The sequence below is a fragment of the Sorex araneus genome, chromosome X (genome assembly GCF_027595985.1).
Source record: "Sorex araneus isolate mSorAra2 chromosome X, mSorAra2.pri, whole genome shotgun sequence".
Lineage (NCBI taxonomy): Eukaryota > Metazoa > Chordata > Mammalia > Eulipotyphla > Soricidae > Sorex > Sorex araneus.
Window position 1 is genome coordinate 200,353,885 of NC_073313.1, and position 21,179 is coordinate 200,375,063.

The following is a 21,179-nucleotide window of genomic DNA, read 5'->3' on the forward strand; positions in this document are numbered from 1 at the left end:
TGTACTTTTGGAGGTAAATTTCAAAGTCAGTTTTGAAAATAATTCCTGAAAAACTCTAGTAGTAAGAAATCCAGTAGGCAGAAAGTAAAAAGCAATGATAAAAAGGTGCCATTAGAATAGGACAGACTGAGAGCATGTGCCCAGGACTTTCTATACCAAGTTAGAGACTACCGATTGGTTCTCGAATTTTAGTGTGCATAAAGATTCCCTGAAGGTCTTGTGGTTCACCCTAGGGATTATGACTGATCTGTGGGTTTTATAGTCAATATGTGGCTCAAAAGGAAGTTAATACAACTAACTCAAGTTTCACTTGAGTTGAGAGGAAGATCATGATTTCAGAAAATGAGATAAAGAATAGAGGAAGTCATTGATGATATAGGGGAAATTCCACTAAAGTTTGTTCTAAGCTCTTTAAACTCGAGATGTTTAAGAAATGCAGAACTCTCAAGCATGTCAAAAAGCAAAAATGTAGATGATTGTCCAGAAACCAAGGTAAGGATGAATTCTGGAACTGACAATGGTGAATAGCACATCAGAATTTTTCCCAAGAGTTTTTTTGTAGCTTAAATTTTGGTAAGTAGAGTAATAGTATCTATTCTATTAGGCTGCATTCTAATGATATTATGGAGTTGGTATATGCGTTAAGAATCTAAAATGAGATACATGAACATTCTTCAATGGCGACATTTAAAATATCACACACTGACATCGCAAATTACTTTTACACATGTAGAAACTAAAGCTAATAGCTCTAGGAACTATCTCTTAGTTATGGAATTATGGCTGAATTAAGCATAGCAAGGTCTTCTTTTTGCTAAACAACAATGGAAAGGATTGGGTTTTAAGGCAAAGTTCAAATAATTTGCAAATGCATGTTAAATACGGTCTCAATTTTTCTCTTACCATCTGTAAAACAGGCCTCTGGCTCATCTGTATTTACAGGTTCGGCCTCTGCTTCTTCTCCTTCTCCTGGCAGAGGATTATCAACAGTGCTACATTCAGAGGAACTTGATCGGTTGGGTCTCTAAAAAAAAAAAAAAAAAGAAGTCACTGCCCACACTAAATAGTTCATTTAGGATTCATTCAAATCTTGCACATGGATTTTTTTAATAAGAAGAATCATGCACAGTATAATGGAAAAAGACTCACAATATGATGGTCATCAAAATTACAGGCATACACATTGAGGTCAAGTAACCTGACAATATCTATGCTTGATCTTTCTATCTACACATCCTGTGAAAAATAGTTTAATCACATTATGCTAGCAAGCAATTATTTAATCAAATGAGCATAAAGTGATATAATTATGAAAACCATGGAATTAGCAAAGTATCGGACACTTAAATTTTCTATATAAATTTGTGTGTATAAATATTTAATATTTTATAACAACCAAAACAGCCACAATTATGATACACAGGTGCCAAAATGCCAAAGATTAACAACTAAGAACAGATCTGATGGCTGGCAGAAAAGCTTTGAAAAACAGAATGAAATGAAATTCAAATTTATTTCATCCATTATGTCTTGGATTCAAGAATATGCAACAGGATAATATAGATATAAGGCCTGAAAGTCAAATAATGTATTACAATCAAATGTCAAAGATCATAGCAATTATCTCATTCAACACTACCCATTTTAACCACATACTTTCAGAATATAGTAAAAAGATTCAAGTATTATTTTTAATGTTGAGAGATAGTGGCTACTGAAGTGAGGACCACATGTAAAGTCTGAAACAAATATTCAATGAAGTTAAATGGCATACTAACACATGAGAAAATGAACATTATGATCATGCAATTGATCATATGACAAAACTTTTTCCCACGCAGAACTTTATGATCAAACACATTATGATCATGCAATTGATCATATGACAAAACTTTTTCCCACGCAGAACTTTATGATCAAACACAGCATTTACACACATACAAATACACAGAATACTTTTGAAAAAAATACATACAGAAATTGTAGCAAAACTTTGCCAAATTTTCCTACTATTGTTTTATAAGGTATAAAGCAGAACCTCAATGGAAAAGGTCATTTTTGTTTTCATTTGCTAAATGACATGTGAATGTATCACTGTATCACTGTCATCTTTTTGTTCATCGATTTGCTTGAGAGGGCACCAGTAATGTCTCCATTGTGAGACTTGTTACTGGTTTTGGCAAATTGAATATGCCATGGGTAGCTCGCCAGGCTCTGCTGTGTGGGCGAGATACTCTCAGTAGCTTGCTGGGATCTCCGAGAGAAATGGAGGTATCGAACCCTGGTCGGCAGTTTACACCTTAATTATTCAGATTACAGCTTAATTATTTAGAATACAAGTTTTAAAATGAAGAAACACTCTTCCAGTTAACTTTATGCATGTTTGGATTGGAGCAATAGCACAACGAGTAGGGCATTTGCATGCAGTCGACCCGGGTTTGATTCCTCTGTTCCTCTCAGAGAGCCCGGCAAGCTACTGAGAGTATCCCACCCGCGTGGCAGAGCCTGACAAGCTACCCCTGGCGTATTTGATATGCCAAAATCAGTAACAAGTCTCACAATGGAAACGTTACTGGTGTCCACTTGAGCAAATCGATGAATGGGACAACAGTCACAGTGACATAAATTTACATTAATATTATAGGTTTAATCTATGATTCTATTATTAAGGCATAGTATAAGCAAAGATTTTATAATTATAGTAATTTATGAATAACTTATAAAAATAATTACTCTAGAATTTTGACAAAAAGTAATTATTATCACAAGATGAGAGCATTTTATAATATCAGTGATAAAATTCCACTTAAAAAGCAGATTATTAAGAGCAAATTAATTTAATGAAGTTTAAAATTTGAAAAAGTAGATTATAAAATGGAACGTAATTCTACAAGACCTCAGGCTCTCAAATATATGTATTTGAAAGAATAGAACAACTTATAATTAATCATGTATCCTATTGTTTCAATAACCATAAATATTAATTTTAAGTATGGTAACTGAGAGACTACAATTATTTAATGCCCTTACTTTTTTTTTAAGCTTTGATGCATTTTTTTTAATTCTTGCATTATCAGTTTTGTTTATTTTTGACATATTTTATCTTAGTCACTGATTCACAATTTTACAATAAATGGGAAATAATAGAGTTTCACGCACACAATATTCCAACATCATGTCCACTCCAGTGTTTTCTGTTCTGTCCATCACTATCTCAGGGCCCCTCCTTCACCCACTGCTCCCTGAATACTTCCAAATGGTAAGTGGGAATTGAAAGACAAGGTAATATGACTAAAATTCTGTACAGATGGGACCACGTCTTTCACCCCTGGAAAAATGAATTATTAGTCTAAATTTTGAAACAAAGCAGTGGGAGAAAATACTGATAGAAAAAAACAAAGCATGCTCTTGCTGTTAATAAAGATATCAAAAATTAGGAAATTTTAAAAAGTTTCTACAATGCTAAATCCTGACTTGGACTAAATTAAAGGAAATATCTTCAAACTCAATAATTGTTTTTCTCAACAATACCTGCTTCTTTGTTAAAAAGCATTAACAAAGAAGACTAATAACAAATTAATTTGTTAGCAACACAAGTTAAGTTGATATTATCAAGCATGTCTTGTCTTTTCAAATTAGCTTTATAACATTTTTTATCAATTAAATCCAAACTTTGGGTGATATGTAATATAACTATAGTTAATGTTATTTCTCTCTAGCACATAAGTTAAAAAAATTAACATAACTATAATTTTTATCATGGGTCAAATCATTGAAACTTTTTAAAAATTAATGTTTAAATTGGTTCACAAATTCAGTATATTCCTGGGAAAATTTTAGCTCAATACTGAGTAAAATAGAAATTTCATCAATAGTTTACAAAAAAAGCATGCTTTTAAATAGAAAGACTAATTCTAAAATAAAAGCTTGATTTTTAAGGAAAATAATTTAATTTCAAAGTAGATTTGCTAAATTTTAGTATCTAATCTTCTAGTCTTTTTAGTAGATGTGAATCATTTGTATCGTATTATACAGCTTTATTATTATTTTGTCCCTGTAAGCTCTGTCATTTATTAAGTAGTTCCTTTTCTTACAATTTTGAAAGTTTTTGCTTTTGTTTATTTTGCTGTTATTTATTTATTTCGGTTTGGGGGGGAGAGAGAGAGAGACAGAGAGAGAGAGAAAAGAATACTTTCATGCAGCTGACCGCAGTTTGATTCGGAATCACCAGTATCACCAGAGGCACCAGAGCCTGTACCACAGGGGCTGAGGAGCACTATACCCTCTGATACCAAACACTGGTTTGATTGAAGGAGAATTACTGGAAGGATCCTCCTTCCCCAAGTAAATGTTTTATGTTTTTCACCATTCTTCTTTTCATCAATTTGAAGGTGTTTTCTAAACACTGCAGATGGGTACAGACTGTGAAATACCACTGTCATATCTGAAATTGTCCTGAACTGATTACATAAATTGAATCCTAAAATCTCCTGAGATAGTCATTCACATTTGTAAAGCTATTTCACACTACTATGGGAGGTGCTTAATATTAACTTGTCACTCTTGTTTTTGAAACCCATAGAGTAGGATTTTCTAGTCAGCTGATAATTTGGCATTCACAAAGAGAAAGCCATCCAGCATATAGGAACATTTAGCAACCCTGTCAAAGACTTAGATAGAATTCAGCAAAAACATGCATTTATCTAATATGAATGGATGGTGGCAAAAACATACAAGAAATACTGCATTGATTATTCTTGGTTTATTTGGGGCCTTGGGGGGTGGGGCACACTCAGGGGTGGTCAGGGATTACTTCTGGCAGGGCTGGGGGATCATCTGAGGTGTTGAGGATCAAACCTAGGTTGTCCCATGCAGGGCAAGTCCCCTGCCTGTTGTATTACCCTCTGACACCAAGAAATGCTACATTTGAAGACATACTAAGAGAGTGCTGTCCACAAGAAAAGATATTTGAGGAATGAAGCCAAGAATAGTTATTCCACTATTTCACTCAAACATCAAAGGACACACAAAACAGCAAGAAGGCTAAAAAAGCAAGTCAAAAGAAAGGGATGGGCATATGAATATAACAGTTATGGGAAAACATGGTTTCACGGATAACCGTTATGTAAGAAAGATTTTTTAAAATTAGTTACCACCCATCAATAAATTCACCAAGTCAATATCATCCTTTCTTAAATCTTTTTTTTTTTTTTGTATTTTGTTTTGCTTTTGTTTCATTTGAGGCCATACCTGGCTGTGCTCAGGGCTTACTCCTGGCTCTGTGCTCAAAGATCACTTCTGGCAGGGGTAAAGCAAACATATAGGGTTCCGGGCCTTGAACTCAGATCAGACTGTGCAAGGCAAGTGCCCTTCCTGCAATACTATTGCTCTGGCCCTGCACTTTTTACTTTTATGGCCTATTTATGATTGTAAAAAAAAAATGATGGCCCTAAATCATTTAAGGATAAAATAGTAAAGCTCAAAACAAAGAACTGAAGGGGCTTTAAATGAGAGGATTTCCAAAGATAGCTAGTACGCTTTGTGCAGACATGTCATATTTTCAAAATTTATATTATTATAAACAATTTAAATTAGAAATATTCTTTGATACTTTAGAAATGCAAAATATGCATTTTTCTTCCTTATCATTGTGAGGATTTGACCTTTTTCTTTTTTGCTTTTTTTTTTTTACTTTCAGTAGAAAAATAAATTAGCTTCTTACACACTGCCTTATAAAAACTGATTATCTTCTCTGATACTAGCATTTGTGATTTTCCATTTTAAGTGTAATAATATTTAGTTTCTTTATTTGATTTAGCTTTCTCTTCCCTCTAAAGGTTCATCTAGTTCTTTCATACTATACTTGAAATTATGGTCTCTCATTACATTTTTTTTTGAAGGTATGATCCATGTTTAAAAATACTCCTGAGAAAGTGTCCGCTGGTGAAGGGACTGATGTTGGAACATTGTGTCCCTAAAAGTCATGAATAATTTTGGAAATTCCTAGTGCCTCAATATATTAAAATATTTTTCATTAAAAATAAAAGTACTAAAATAAATAAATAAATACATAAAAGTACTCCTGATATGTTTCATCAACAGAAATTATAATAGCATTTTCTTTTACTTCCATTTACTATGAGTAAAATTGTGCTTATTTACTACTTATAATAAACATTTTCTCATACTATATCTATGGGCAAATAAAACTCTAGAATTTTTCAGATGATAGCTTAAAAAAGTTAGTCTCACTTTCCTTTTGCTCTTTATTTATTGCTATCAGTGGTTTATTTGGAAAAAATCATTCAGAAAGTTACAAGATTTATTTAATAGTTCAATCACAAGGTGAGCATCATATGCCATATTAGATATTAGAGATATAATTTCTCAACCAACACAGGCAAATTCAAAATAAAGCAAAGAGTGAGTTCTCAATTTTTCCAGAATAATCTACATAGGGAATTTCCTATCCATGTAATATCACAAAGTATGTGAGTAAGTAAATCTTAAACATAAAAACAAATCAACAAAAAATGATGACAAAGTTTTGCTATATAAGAAAGTTGAACTACATAGAGAGTTCACATTATCTCTCTCACTGTCATCATAAAGTGTATTTTTAACCAAAAGCCAAGCAGTATTCACCAATGAAGTCTTGGAATGTAAAGTAGCCAAGGGTTTTAAAGCATTCTAACACAGAACTGAAATATGCAGAGGATATTTAAATGCTCAGAATGCCCTGGGTTGAATAAGAAAGTCTTAAACCACTAAAAGAAACATTTAAAGTTTAATTACTAAGACCTGCTAGAACACTGTGACACTGAGCAAACAGGATGGAACATGGGCAAGCATAATGTAAAAAGAAAGGAATATTGTAGACTATAAGATTCAAGCTCATGAAATACTGTCACTGTCACTGTCATCCCATTGTTCATCGATTTGCTTGAGAGGGTGCCAGTAATGTCTCCATCCATCCCTGTCCCATGCTAGTGTAGCCCAATGGCATACTGGGAGCTCTTTCAGGGTCAGAGGAATGAGGACCATTGTTGTTACTGTTTTTGGCATATTGAGTACACTACGGTACTTAGCTTGTCAGGCTCTGCCTCCCATGAAATACTAGTTATAAAATAATCTAAATGACAACTAAAAATGAACTACCTATACATTTGAGTAATTTCTATAAGCCCCTACAATAAGGAATATGGCTATGAGTGAGCCAAGGCTTGAAAAAAATTAAAACACAGAAATTCAAAATTTCAAATTAACTGTAAAATTAAGATTGGTACAGATAAAGAACCTAGCGATATGTAGGCACTTTCTGCCAAATAAGTGTCATATTTCTAACCAGTCTTCACAAATAAAAATACTGTCTTTTTAAATCAGGAAAATGACTTCATTAGCATATACCTCATGTCTTATATAAAACAGTCACTTGGTAAAAATTTTTTTAAAAAATTTAAAAATGAGGAAAACAGGGGCCGGAGCGATAGCACAGCGGGTAGGGCGTTTGCCTTGCACGCGGCCGACCCGGGTTCAATCCCCGGCATCCCATATGGTCCCCCAAGCACCGCCAGGAGTAATGCCTGAGTGCAAAGCCAGGAGTAACCCCTGAGCATTGCTGGGTGTGACCCAAAAAGTAAAAAAAATAAATAAAAATAAAAAATAAATAAATAAATCACTTTTAAAAAAATGAGGAAAACAGTTCTTTCTGTTTTTTTGATATCTTTTACCTTTAAAATTAATTTCAAGTAAATTTCAACACTACGTGTTAGCATTATTATTCCTAGGGTATAACAATTTCAGATACAGTTTTGATTTCATCAATGCACATAATAAGATAATAATACAAATATTCCAACAATGACAGAAATACTTAAAAATATGATAGGGCTATAAAAAGGGTAAGATTCTCATAAACATGTATTCCATTCTCACCCAAGAAATTAGAGTTCAGTGATTTAACAAGCTATATTTAAATTAACTAAAATTAGTGATAATCAACAGATCACTGTGCATAAGATTTTTACACATGAGCTCAGTCCAAGCTTGCCCTAGAAACTAAGCACCCCAACTTCTTCTCTGTTGGGGCTTAATTATAAGAAAGCTGCTTAATTATATGAGTCTTAATTTTCTTATCAGTTAATAGAATTGGTCCTTTACAATTAGAGACTTTATGACTGAAATATTTCTTTTATAAAATTACAAATAGAGTTTATTTTCCTGAATTTAAATGATTGTATTTTTTAGTTTTATTGAGATATGACACAAACATACATGACATAAACATAAGATATTAAGGATCTGAGTTTTGATACATGCATGTATTGCAAAATGTTTACTACTATAAGCTTAGTTAAAATGTCCTTTAGCCCACATAATTACCATTTCTCTTGATATCATTGCTGAAGTGAAAACATTATAGTTATGCTATGATGGCAGTAAATGTGACAATCCAATGTACTACTGAAATATAAATATACTGATTAAATTAGAATAAATTCAGAGAGGTTTTCGAATGTTGCTTCAATGGCTTCTCTATCATAATATATTGTATTTTTATGAGCCACCCAATCAGAAACGATAAATCATGCACATAAAATCACATAAAAGAATGAGATACAGACAAAGAGAGTCATCAAGAGAATCACAGAAGATGATGAAATTGACCCAGTGACATGTAGTGATATCAATTCATCTGTCAAACAACTGTATGTTTTTACTTTATTGCAATGAGTCAGGCAGAAAGAATTTGTAGCTGAACAGCATGCATAACACTAAAAAAATATCATATATGTATGATTTTTTTTTTAGGTAACCTGTTTAAAAGTTGTCATATATATCTCTGCCTGGTTAAAAGCATAGAGTTGCATCCTTGGTAGATCCAGTTTGTTTTTACCCCTGTGAGAAGTAAGAAGGTTAGGTACTGAAGTTTAAAAAAGCTGCACAATAGAATAGTTTAGTTAACAGATTAAATTCACATACCTGTAAGGTAAATTTGTCATATGCTTTAAAATGCAAGTATTATGATCATTGAAAAGCAATATATTTGCATCATTGTAATAAGATTAAATATCATCCAAGATCGATTAAAAAAATTATTGGCAAAAATGACATGTTGGTTATTAGGCGATACATTTTATGCAGTTTTTTGCATACCATATGCTTTTCAGAACTAACATTTTAAAATAAATGACTGAATACTGGAGTGAGGTAAAAATAAATCTTCTTAAAAAACTATGCTAAATTTACACTTCTTGATTTACTCTTATATTTAATTTGACATTTCAAACAGGATTGAAGGAATGTTTTCAACTTTTCAAAATATAGAAAATAAGAAACATTGATTTGAATATGTCAGACTAAATTTTTATTTTTAGACACATGAAAATACAGTAAAGATGGAAGAAATTTTAAATAGTTTAACGCCAAACTGCAAAACAGAATTGTCTAATTAACACTCTATGTAAGTTTTTTTTCATCAAATCAATAAAAGAAATGCATTTCATAATGAGTACATTTAAATTTCTCCAGAGATGATTGCTTTGAAAACTGAATACTGTATGGACGAGCAGATGAATGGGTAAATGACTGAGTGATCAGGAAGAAAATGAAGTTTAGTTTCTTTGTTGGCATTTCCTTCTCCACCATATGCACTCAATGAATTGTTCATTAACATTAGTGTCTGGTTCAAGTCCACTAGTGTCTCCATTCATGTGATTCTATGTTGATATAGTCAAGAACTCACTGCATTCTAAACAGAATGGCTTATTACTCTGTTAGGGAAGGTACTTTTCCCGACTTACTCCCTTGCTTTACCCTCTTTTATCATATGGTAACTCAAGTTTGGATTTAAAATTTGAAGACTCTAAGAACCAATAACCCATCTCATGTCTTCATTTAATGTCTTAGTTATCTGTGCTGATTAGTAATATCTACTTTGCCAGGTGAGCTGGAGTGATAGGACAGCGGGTAGGGCATTTGCCTTGCACGTGGTCGACCCAGGTTCAATTCCTCCGCCCCTCTCGGGAAGCCTGGCAAGCTACCGAGAGTATCCCGCCCGTACAGCAGAGCCTGGCAAGCTACCCATGGCATATTTGATATGCCAAAAACAATAACATCAAGTCTCACAATGGAGACATTACTGGTGCTCGCTCAAGCAAAACGATGAACAACAGGACGACAGTGCTCCAGTGCTACTTTACCAGGTAATAATGAGGAGGAAAAACTGTGTGTTATATATGAAAGGGGCTAAGATACAGATTTTCCTTGGTCTTTTTGGTACTTTTCCTTCTGTGTGCCCATCTCTAAAGTTGAGCTACCACTTTCCTCCTCCATTTCTACAATGCCCATAGTTTCATCAGTATTGTGGGGCAATGTTCAGATGCCTTGCCTCAGTCTTCAGCTCTTGGGAATGTTGGCAGCTGAATGCTTAAGGCAACAAGTTAGGCCTGTTTTTGAGATCAATCAAGTAACCTAAGGTTACACACCCCTTATCTGAATGACTGGAGTGAACCCCTGAAGCAAATAAATGGTAGGGTCTAGGCTGAAAGACCTGACCCCCTTGGTTCAATCTGGTTCTACTCCAAAAGATCATCTTAGCACCAGAAAGAGATGTCTGCAAGGTTATCAAGCATAGAGAATTTCAATTCCTTACTACCCTTACTTTTACAGGTATTAGGTGTTGTCAACAATACTCTCCAAATTATCTATCACACATATACTTTTCTTTCTGAGTCTAATATGACACAAGGTCATAAGCAGATTAATAATTGTGAGGCAAAAACACAAACAGCAGTAATTTATAGAAAATGATCTTATAATGTTCAAGCTATGAGGCATTCATATGGACTTTGCTTTCTTATATATGGACTTTGTTTCCTTACAGAACATGAGTTTAGTGTGTGTTTGCAGTGACACTCAAAGATAGAAAGTTTGCTTAGGTAAAATTTGGAGGTTTTCTTTATCTCTTCACCAAAACCTTAGCTAGTTTTAGAGAATTCTGACATAAATAAACATTTTAGTAAAGTATCTGCCTGGAGCAATAGCACAGTGGGTAGGGTGTTTGTTTGCCTTGCGGGCACCGACCAGGGCTGATCTGCACTTAGCCTGAGGAGGAATAAATAAGGACTCTTTTCATGAGAAACATTTAACACAAAATGTTTTGCTCTGCTGAGAACAAAGACAATGTGAATAAATTCACTTCAGTCTATCTTGATTAGTCAATTAATTTACAAAGGACAGTAAGAAGACTTTGGAGACCAGACCCCAATCGAACAATGAAGCCTCTAAGAACTGTTGAGTTTATGCAGCAAAATTAAAAACCTGTTACTTAAAAATGTTTTTCTGAAAATTATCCATAAGTGTAATACTTCATTGCAATTTGCATATATTTCAAGATCAACATCATAATTAAATGTCTTTATTTTTAAATTTTTTCTTATTTGGGGGACGTCTTTTGCCAACTAAAAAAATCAGACTAAATAATTGCAGCTGAGTGAAAAACACTTTTCCTAAGTAACTCTGTACAGTGTCTGGAGAATATTAGATCTCAGTAACTATTAACTGAAAGAATGGAACCTTCCTGCTGATTGAGATTCACACACAAAAAAGCTTTATAGTGAATGGGAAAAATCTGTGCAGCATACTATGAATATTGTTGTGTGACTACAGGGCTATAATGCACTTCTAAAGGGGATTAACTGGTTTTGGGATTTTTTTTTGTTTTGTTTGTTATGGACCAAGAAGTGCTCTGAGACTATTTCTGGCTCCCAGCCTGGAAATGACTCTACGTATTGCTTAGGGATCACTTGGTGCCAGGAAACAATCCCAAGTGTCCAGTAGGAAAATATGAATGACAGCCCTTTATGGCCTTTTGAACAAACTACCTAAACCAGGAAACTGGTTTTGAGAGGAGTCATGAGTTTTATAAAAATTCTGAGACACTACAGCAGGAGTCCTCTGATGAGTCAAGTGAACCCTTTGTGGATAGTGTCTTAGAATCCAGGAAACATCCAAAAACATAAAGGAAGATGCTCTGATACTATGATTATATGTAAAGAGAAATGCTGATCTTCTATTGCTAATTATTTTTTCAGTACTAACACAATGACCAGGACCCTAAAGGATTACCTGACATTAATAAATTGGTGTAGACAAAACATTAACCCTTTCACACCTTGTTTTGCAAGAACTTCTTTGCAAAAATGGTAAATATTTCATAGATCTTTTGCAGAATAAGCACAAACTCACTCAGATATCCCTACGCACTCTACATAGACTCTGCTTTCATTCCCTGAAAAAGCACTAGGACTGTAAATTCGGTTACAGATTCTGTTAAGAAGGCAATGCACAGAAAGTCTTTAACCTTGATCTATGGCCCTTATCCTTTTTGTCCCCAAATATGCTCCTGTTTTATAGGAAATACTAGAAATTCAATCCCCCCTATCTATATAATTGTCCATTTTAACAAAGGGACAAAAAGAAATGAGCATTGTTCATAGTTCAGCGTAGTTCAAACTGCAAGGAAGTCTTCCCTTTCTTGCAAAGCTGATGAGACAGTGTTCAGTATTCCTTCATTTTGTTTTGTTGGCTACATCCACTGTGCTCAGGTATTACTACTGACAGTGCTCAGGACCATACTTGGTGACAAGGATTGAATGGGGTTCTACAATAAGCAAGGCATGTGCATTAACTGCTGTACTGTCTCTCCACACCCAATGTTTAATATTCCTATCACTAGACATCAGGCCCTGTCTGGTTACGTTTCACTACCATTTAAGGTTATTTTACCCTTGCTTAAATTAATCTCTCTTTAGGTGTTGTATTTTACTATAAAACATCTTCACCTTACTCTGGGTCGTATACGTAAATGTTTATCAGGACAGAGAAACTAGACTAAGAGTCAATACTATAAGGACACAGAAAAAGCTTCTTATTTTCATAAAAAAGAATTGTAGGTCATAAAAGATGGTTCTTTTAGGGAAGGGGAGTAAGAAAGAGGAGAGAAGTCAAAGGTCAAAAGGGCTCTTTTCTTTTCTGTTCGTCATAAAGATTCTTAAATAGGCTCAAATATTATTAGAAACCCAGCCCTAAACAGAAAAAAATATTTTAGAAAGCTGGATCAATGCATATTTAGATTCATTTCTCATAGCAATCCTAGCATCACACTGACCACTGGGAATACTTCAGTAAAGATTCTGAAGTTACATTCTGAAGGAACAGAATTCAGGTATTAGTTCAGAGGAAACTCTTTTAACAAGTTCCCTACGTGTATCTTTACATACTAAAGTGTGTGCCAATGAACTACGTCACACTATCGATTTTAAATTTAGTAGTTAGCAGTTAACCATTTATAAGATATGCCCATAATCGTACATAAATTCTCAACTGCTAATAACAGCGCACTTATTTTTCAATAGGCACTTATTAGGTTATTTGACTAAAAAAATTGATCTTCATGACAATTCTCTTTTGTATATAGCAGAGGGAGAGCGAAATGTGTGTAAATTGCTATCACAGAGTTTATATTTTCTTTATCAGAACTAGAGTTTAAGGCAATCATTCTGTCTCCAGAGGTCACATTCTTTTCTAGGAGAGAGGCAGTTGGGTTGTGCCCACTGGTGCTCAAGATTTACTCCTACTTCTGTGATCAATGATCACTCCTGGCAGTGCTGTTGACCATATGTGGTGTTGCAGATTGAATCAGGGTCTGCAGCATGCGAAGAAAATACCTTAATCCCAGTACTACCTCTCTGGTCCCAAGATTACATTCTTAATTATACTGCAACTTAGTGCTTAAGAGTAACCTAGATATGTTTAACTGGACCTTACTTTCTGTTGGGTAATTATTATTTGTCTCATTGGGAAAGGAATTCAAGAATATGAATTGTCTCAAAAAAATCTCAAGCATAAAAACAATTAAAAAAGGTACAATGAAAGAAATAAACACTTAAACTTGGAAAGTATCATGCTGAGGGAAGTTCATTAGAGGGAGAAAGACCAACACAGAATGATCTTTCTCATATGTGCAGTATAAGGAAACATAATGGGGCAATAACAAATGCCCAAGACAACAGAAACTAAGAACATGAAAACTGCAATTCAGTAGGTAACATAGCATCTGAGGGTGCTGAGAGATATATAGGACAGGGAGGGGCAAGGTCTATGGTGGAGGGAAGACCAAACAGGAGGAGAAGGTAGTGCTGAAACATGGTAAAGTATTTTGCATGAATTAATTCTTTCCATATGAGACGAATACTGACTGACCAATATTCCTAAAAAGGGATTTGTAGAATTTCATTTCTATCATCAATCTGAAATAATCTTGCCTTTTGAATTCTGGGAATACAACTTCTTCCACATAAAAATTTTAAGATGAAAAATTAAATTACATATTCTCTACATAGTCATCTTATACAGAATGACCAAATTCTTAGAAATATATCTATATATCCATACACATTCATAACTTATTTACACTTACTTAGTAAATATATATGGAACACTATACCCTATAATGTACCTCACACTGTCACATGGCCAATACAAAATACAGAGTTGTGTAGATTTTTTTTTACTTGTTTCTTGAGGGTCACACCCAACAGTGTTCAGGGATTACTCCTGGATCAGTCCTCAGGGATCAGTCCTGGCAGTGCTTAGGGAACCATATGTAGTGGTGGGAATTGAACCCAGGTTAGTCATGTGCAGGCAAGTGCCTTACCTGATATGCTGTCTCTCTGGCCCAAGGAATCATACATTTTTATTCTAAAAATCCACTATAAATTTATAAATTGTCTTAGAATTGGAGTAAACAAAGATATTTGGTAGAATGCTGATCAAATACTTTCAAATATAATCAAAAAAGGAAAAAAAATTAAAAATGAAAACTTTAATGTTTAAAGAGAAACCATAAAATTATGTCATAAAACTCACTTATGATTATTATATCCCTCATTAGCAAAAATGGTATCCCACATTAATAAAAATATATGTAGCCATGTGCTGGGCAGAAGAAACTATAAAAAATTTAAGTAAAGGACTCTTACTTTTAATGAATTCATAGTATAATTTATAAAATTAAAATATGAGGCTGAATAATAACTCCAGGAAAAGGTATGTAATCAATCACATAGGGTTTGGGATAAAAACAAATCATGTATGTTTGGAGAAAAAAAATGGAAGGATATAAGAACTACCACTTTTGATTAGTCTGAATGCTGTTCTAAGTATTTTACATGGGTTAATTCATATAGCCCTCATCCAACCCTTAGTGAAAAGACTAATCACAGTACACAAAAGGAAACTAAGCTCTCTATCTTAAGAGATAGATGTGCATATGTGCAAATATATACATATAATATGTATATGTATATATATATATAAAATATAAAACTTTTATCACAGAGGTAAACCTCAAGCAAAGTCATACAGATAGTGAGCAATTGTGGCTAAGAAGGAAATTGGCTTATATAGGTAAAGGGCATGAGGTGAGCACAGAGACAGCTGGCCAAAGCTGACCATGTGTTAGTGTGAAGACTTATCTAAACTTAGCAATTCTGAGACCAGAAATGCTTTCAAAGAGTGACTCGATAAGGTGTAACCTGGCTAAAATTATTTAAGTGTGTGGAGTAAGGAAAATGGAAAATGGAGACAGGTACTATTTGGATCTCCACTTGGAATGGTGCAGTCATGAAGAGGTAGATCAAAGGTAAAGGCAAAGAAGGGGTTTGGTAACTCTAGCATATGTATGGGAGTAGACTCTTAATGATTGGCCACAAACGATGAATAAAGGAAGGGAAGAATGAAAGATATAGGGTGCTTTCAAATAGAGTAACGTTAGTTCAATAACAAATGATAGGTAAAACATTACCAAAAAAACCTTCAGGCAGCTGTTTTGTAAACTAACACTGACAAAATCTACCTATCAGCATGCAATATGAGAATTAACGATAGCAAATATTGGAAATTCTGATTCATGTCATGACAAATTTATAATAGGAAACAAAGTATATGAAGCGATCTTACCCCTTTGCTGTAATAACTATCAGAATCACTGCTAAGTTCCTCAGTATTTATATTTTCCAGATCAGATTCTCCAGGAGCAATTGGTACTGTGACCGTGAGGCTGGGATTATGTATAAATGATTGACAATCACTTTCTTCCATGAAATATTTGTCCATGCTGCTTTCAAAACCACTCATTTTATCTTTTTCCTTGTGGAAATTGTAATCTTTGTTCATTTCAGCAAGTGTGCGGTTAGAGATAGAGTTTTCCTTCAAACTATTTTGATCTTTTGATTTTTTATCTTTGGAAATCTTTGGCTTTTTGGAAAATGCTTTCAGAATAAATTCACGTAAAGTTTGTTTCACATAATTTATTCCCTTCTTTATTCTGGCCACTGCTATTTGGAGGTTGTTTGCATCAGTATCTTCATCGAGTGCTGTAAGATTGTCAGAACTAAATGAGCTCAATAATAAAGCCAGAAATAGGTTCAGAACCTGCATCAGGATGAAGATGAAGAGTGGAGAAATATGTTAGAAAGAAAAATAAGGTATACTTTTAAGACATACAGGTCAATACACAAACCAACAATGGTGATTCATATGCTTCTATACACATATATGAGAAGGTGCAGCAGAAGTGTAGAGAGTAGCCTAGATCCAATGAACCTGGGGAGCAGAGGTCACCCATATCCATGAAGCAGTAGAAGGAGCAAAACAAATGCTCTCACCATAATCATTCTGTCATTTTAAAGCTTACATCTACAACAAAAATCATTGGCCAGGACTGGAGCGATGGTACAGAGGGAGATGTTTGCCTTGCATGCAGCAAACCTGGGTTTGATATCTGACATCTCATATACTCCCCTGAGCACCACCAGGAGTATTTCCTGAGTGCAAAGTCAGGAGTAACTGCTGAGTATCACGAGGTGTGACCCAAAAAGTGTGTGTGTGGGGGAAATCACTGGTCAAATTTCCTTCTGTGGTCCTTAAAAGCCTCCTAACATTTATTTAGAATCAGTATTTTGTTTCTTGTGGGAAATAAGTTGAACACAATAATTGTGACTAGTATCTGTTGTGGACTGGAGTGATAGCACAGCGGGTAGGGTGTTTGCCTTGCACACAGCCAGGCTGGGTTCGATTCCTCTGTCCCTCTTGGAGAGCCCAGAAAACTACCTAGAGTATCCTGCCTGCACGGCGGAGCCTGGCAAGCTACCCGTGGCATATTCAATATGCCAAAAACAGTAACAAATCTCACAATGGAGACATTACTGGTGCCCGCTCAAGCAAACTGATGAACAACAGGATGACAGTGACAGTTCAGTGCTACAGTATCTGTTGTGCTAAAGTAGCATAAGCCAAAATCTGTGGCTACATTTTCTAGAAATAAATGTCACTTGTTGCAACAAATGGAATATATGACACCATGAGTTTTATATAATAAAATGTTATGTCCAAGAATTGTGTCATCTTGCAACTTAATGAAGCATTCAAGGTATAGAAAAGAATCTCTTCACTGAACCTAATTCAAATAACATAATGACATTATAACCAGGTAGCTTCATTGACAATTATCATGTGTGCACAAGGACATCCTAAAAGAGGCCCTGACAACTCTTATCCTTGAAGAAAAGGAAATCCCACAAAGGGCTCAAAAGATGCAAATTCTATTTAAAACATCATTTTAACATTTAAAATAGGATACAAACAGAAAATTGAATTACTCTTCTTTTTAAGTCTTTTCATGAACCTAACTATATACTTCATATCAAAAAAAGTCTATATTAGACTGAACTAAAGAGAAAGAATTCATCTCTAATTTTGGTTACACCTAAACAAGTTCTCAGAGATGTAAGGAGAAAAGAAAATAGCAGAACATCCTATCCCTCAAGATTGGAAAGACAGCACTGTAGACAGGGCACTTGCATTGCACGTCACCCAACCCAGATGCACCCTCTATGTGTTCCTTCTTTGTATTCCCTGAGCCTTGCCAGGAGGGATCCCTGAGGACAGTCAGGAGTAAGCACCACCAGGTGTCATGTCAGCCCAAAACAAAAAGAAACAAAAAAAAAATCAAAAGTTCTATCCCAATATCTTTGGTTTAGGAGAAAATTCTGATGGATAAAGATAAAAAAAACAAAATATCCTAGAAAACAATTTTTAGTAAATTGCTAAGGAGTAAAGAAACAATTTATTTTCATTTATAGTATCACTGATAAAATGGCAATATATCTATCTCACAGAAAAAATATATTTTACTAGTAAATATGTTTGTACATGTTTATAACAATAAGAATTTTGACAAGAAGTCAAGGACACACTTTATTGCTTAACTCTTTCAAATGAAAGCAATTATTAGATCTCTATTTTTAATTTATAATGAGCTAATTTTTCCATATTTACTGACATTTTACAAGAAGAAATATACTACCAAGTCCATGTCTGGGAGTTTATGAATACAAAAGTTACAATTAAAGGAAGACTAATCAGAGAATGTGCATTTTATTTCATATTAGAAGGGGGTGTGGGTGAACCTATATGAAACTAGGAAATGTGTTACTAAACTTGAAAGTAACAATTACAGAATTCTAACACATAATATCTATGTTTTGTGCAATGAGGGTCCAAATTTTGCATACCATACCTTCCCTGTGTATGTCTGGTCATTTAAAGGCACTAAGCAGATGCATCTAGTAGGTAACTTGATAAATAGAGATTTCTGACCTACACCCTGAATTACTTTTGGCATAGATGCTATGAAGACAAAAAAATATCAGCATCCTCTCTTTAAAGCTATGGGAAGTGATGAAACTCACTATATAGCTGTTATCAGACCTTACTTCCTGGGGTATCTGATGAAAAGTCTGAAAACAAGCTAACTAATTAGATCAAGCCAACATGGTGGCTTTGAAAATTAAAGTGAGTCACAGAAGAACATCTTAACCCAATTTCTCTCCTACAATAACTCTAAGGTTTTCAACATTAGGCATAAGGATGAATTAAACAGGAGAATACAAGCCTACAAAATACAAGCAGATGATTAGAAACATCACTTGTACAACAGAAGCTTTGGAAAGTAGTAGACAAGACTTTCTTTTCTGAAAAGAGGTCAGATAACATATAGCTTAGCCCTTATAAAGAGATAATCTCTATTAGCCTCTATTTAACCCTGCTCTCATAAATTAACCATAGATAATATGTAAATGAATGGTCACACGGTGTTGCATTAAAATTTTGCTCATTAGAAACTAAAAATTTGAATTGGATGTTATTTCCATATCCTAAAAAATACACTTTTGTTTTGATTTTATTTTAAATATCGAAACTTTTTTTGGGTTGTGGAGTTAAACACAAACCAACAGTGCTCTGGGTTGGCCTGTATGTTTCTGATCTTTGTTTAAGATGCTAATTTTATATGTGAATATAATACAGTAATACTAGTTCTTTCATTTTCTTGTTCATTATCACTTCATTTTTAGTTACTGATAATATAATTAATCCTTTTTATTAGTAAAACTTATTATTTCAAAAGAAATTTAAAGGACATGGAAATATATGTCTTTTTGTACTTGTTTTGTGTTTTGGGCCATACCTGGTGGTGCTGAGGGATTATTCTGGCTCTAAACCCAGGGATCACTCTTGACAGGGTATGGGGGATCACACTGTGTCCAGAGATCAAACCTGGGATGGCTGCACGTAAGGCACCCTACTGCTATACAATCTCTCCATTCCCTGATTTACTTCTTAAGACAATTGCCAAAATGAAAAAAATATAGAAAATTTTCCATGAAAATAGATGGGCACTCTTTAAAATATAAATATGAGTTATGTTGAAATTTTGTCTTAGGAATCTTAAGAAAATCAAATTTTATTCACTTTCTGTTCTTTCCTGTATTAAATGATCAATATTTTGTTATAATGGTTTTATCCCTAAGACTAAAATTGCAAAAATAATTCATGACATCATCACATAACAGTGTTTTATGGAAGATTGTAAAGACTGAACATCTGATTACATACCACTAGGTTTCCAATGACCATGACCATCATGAAAACAATCAGGCACATAGCTTGACCGGCAACCTCCATACAGTCCCACATGGTCTCTATCCACTCTCCACACAGCACACGGAACACAATCAGGAAGGAGTGGAAGAAGTCATTCATGTGCCAGCGTGGGAGCGTACAATCTTCATTGATCTTGCAGACACATTCCTTGTAGTTCTTACCAAAGAGCTGCATGCCCACCACAGCAAAAATGAAGACGATGATGGCCAACACCAAGGTGAGGTTTCCCAGAGCCCCCACTGAGTTTCCAATAATTTTTATCAGCATGTTCAGAGTTGGCCAAGATTTTGCCAACTTGAAAACTCGGAGCTAAAACCAAAAACAAAGCTTAGTGTTAATTATTACAAAATCATTCTCAAAAGTTTGCATTTTTGAGCAATTTTGCGTTCTAGTATCCATTATTTCCTAGCTAAAATGGATTATTTCTACTTTCCATTTTCATCTATTCTGAATATCTCTGTGACCTTGTCATAGCTGCCACAAACTAAGTATCAGACTTATTTTGAAGAAACTAAAATTGTAATGAGGATTACTATAGAAGCTTGTTCTTAAGATCAGAGCTATAATTCCACCTAGAACTAATAATTTATTTTTGATTTTATTTTCTGATACTTTTATATATTCTTTCATAATGACATAGGGATAAAGTTCAATGTGTTAGAGAAAATGCATTGAAAAGTCTTTATGGGGACTGAAGAGACAATATAGTGGGTATGTTGCTTGCATTGAATATAGTTGACCTGGGTTCAATCCTTGGCATCACATATGCCCTGAGTACCCTCAGGAGTAAGCTCTGAGCTCAGCTGAGAGTGAACCCCTCCACTCCCCACCAAGAAAACAAAAATACTTAACAGAGAAAACAAACATATGAATGAAATCAAACAATAATAAACTTCTGGAATAATTAATGGTTAGCAAAAGGGAAGAGAGAAGATCTAGCAGATACTTGTGACAGATATAATGTCAAAGACCAATGTAACTTTAGTTTTTAAAAGTTAAAAGACTTTAAAAAGTTTTTTAAATAGTTTTTATATCAAATAATTGTTTTGGGGCCAGTGATTTGGTCCTTAGTTTTTTTAATCCACAAAGAAATAATAATATATTTTTGAGTT

The 21,179-nt window shown here is 34.2% G+C and overlaps 1 protein-coding gene and 1 long non-coding RNA gene across 5 annotated transcripts in view; one reads left to right on the forward strand and one right to left on the reverse strand.

The window, feature by feature from the left end:
- The window catches only part of LOC129399652 (uncharacterized), a 149,171-nt gene that overhangs the window by 95,557 nt on the left and 32,435 nt on the right, over positions 1-21,179 (forward strand). For 3 of the 4 annotated variants that reach the window (XR_008627219.1, XR_008627218.1, XR_008627220.1), the window contains exons 5-6: positions 9,945-10,205; positions 20,125-20,284. This is a non-coding gene — a long non-coding RNA (uncharacterized LOC129399652). The remainder of the gene's footprint in view (positions 1-9,944; positions 10,206-20,124; positions 20,285-21,179) is intronic. The other variant, XR_008627221.1, reaches the window with a different exon arrangement.
- Positions 1-21,179, reverse strand: part of SCN9A (sodium voltage-gated channel alpha subunit 9) — a 182,069-nt gene that overhangs the window by 43,908 nt on the left and 116,982 nt on the right. Inside the window, exons 16-18 of the mRNA XM_055120290.1 lie at positions 20,020-20,376; positions 16,024-16,497; positions 904-1,024 (exon numbers count right to left, since the gene is read on the reverse strand). Of these exons, the coding sequence (XP_054976265.1) occupies positions 904-1,024; positions 16,024-16,497; positions 20,020-20,376 (952 nt within the window). The remainder of the gene's footprint in view (positions 1-903; positions 1,025-16,023; positions 16,498-20,019; positions 20,377-21,179) is intronic.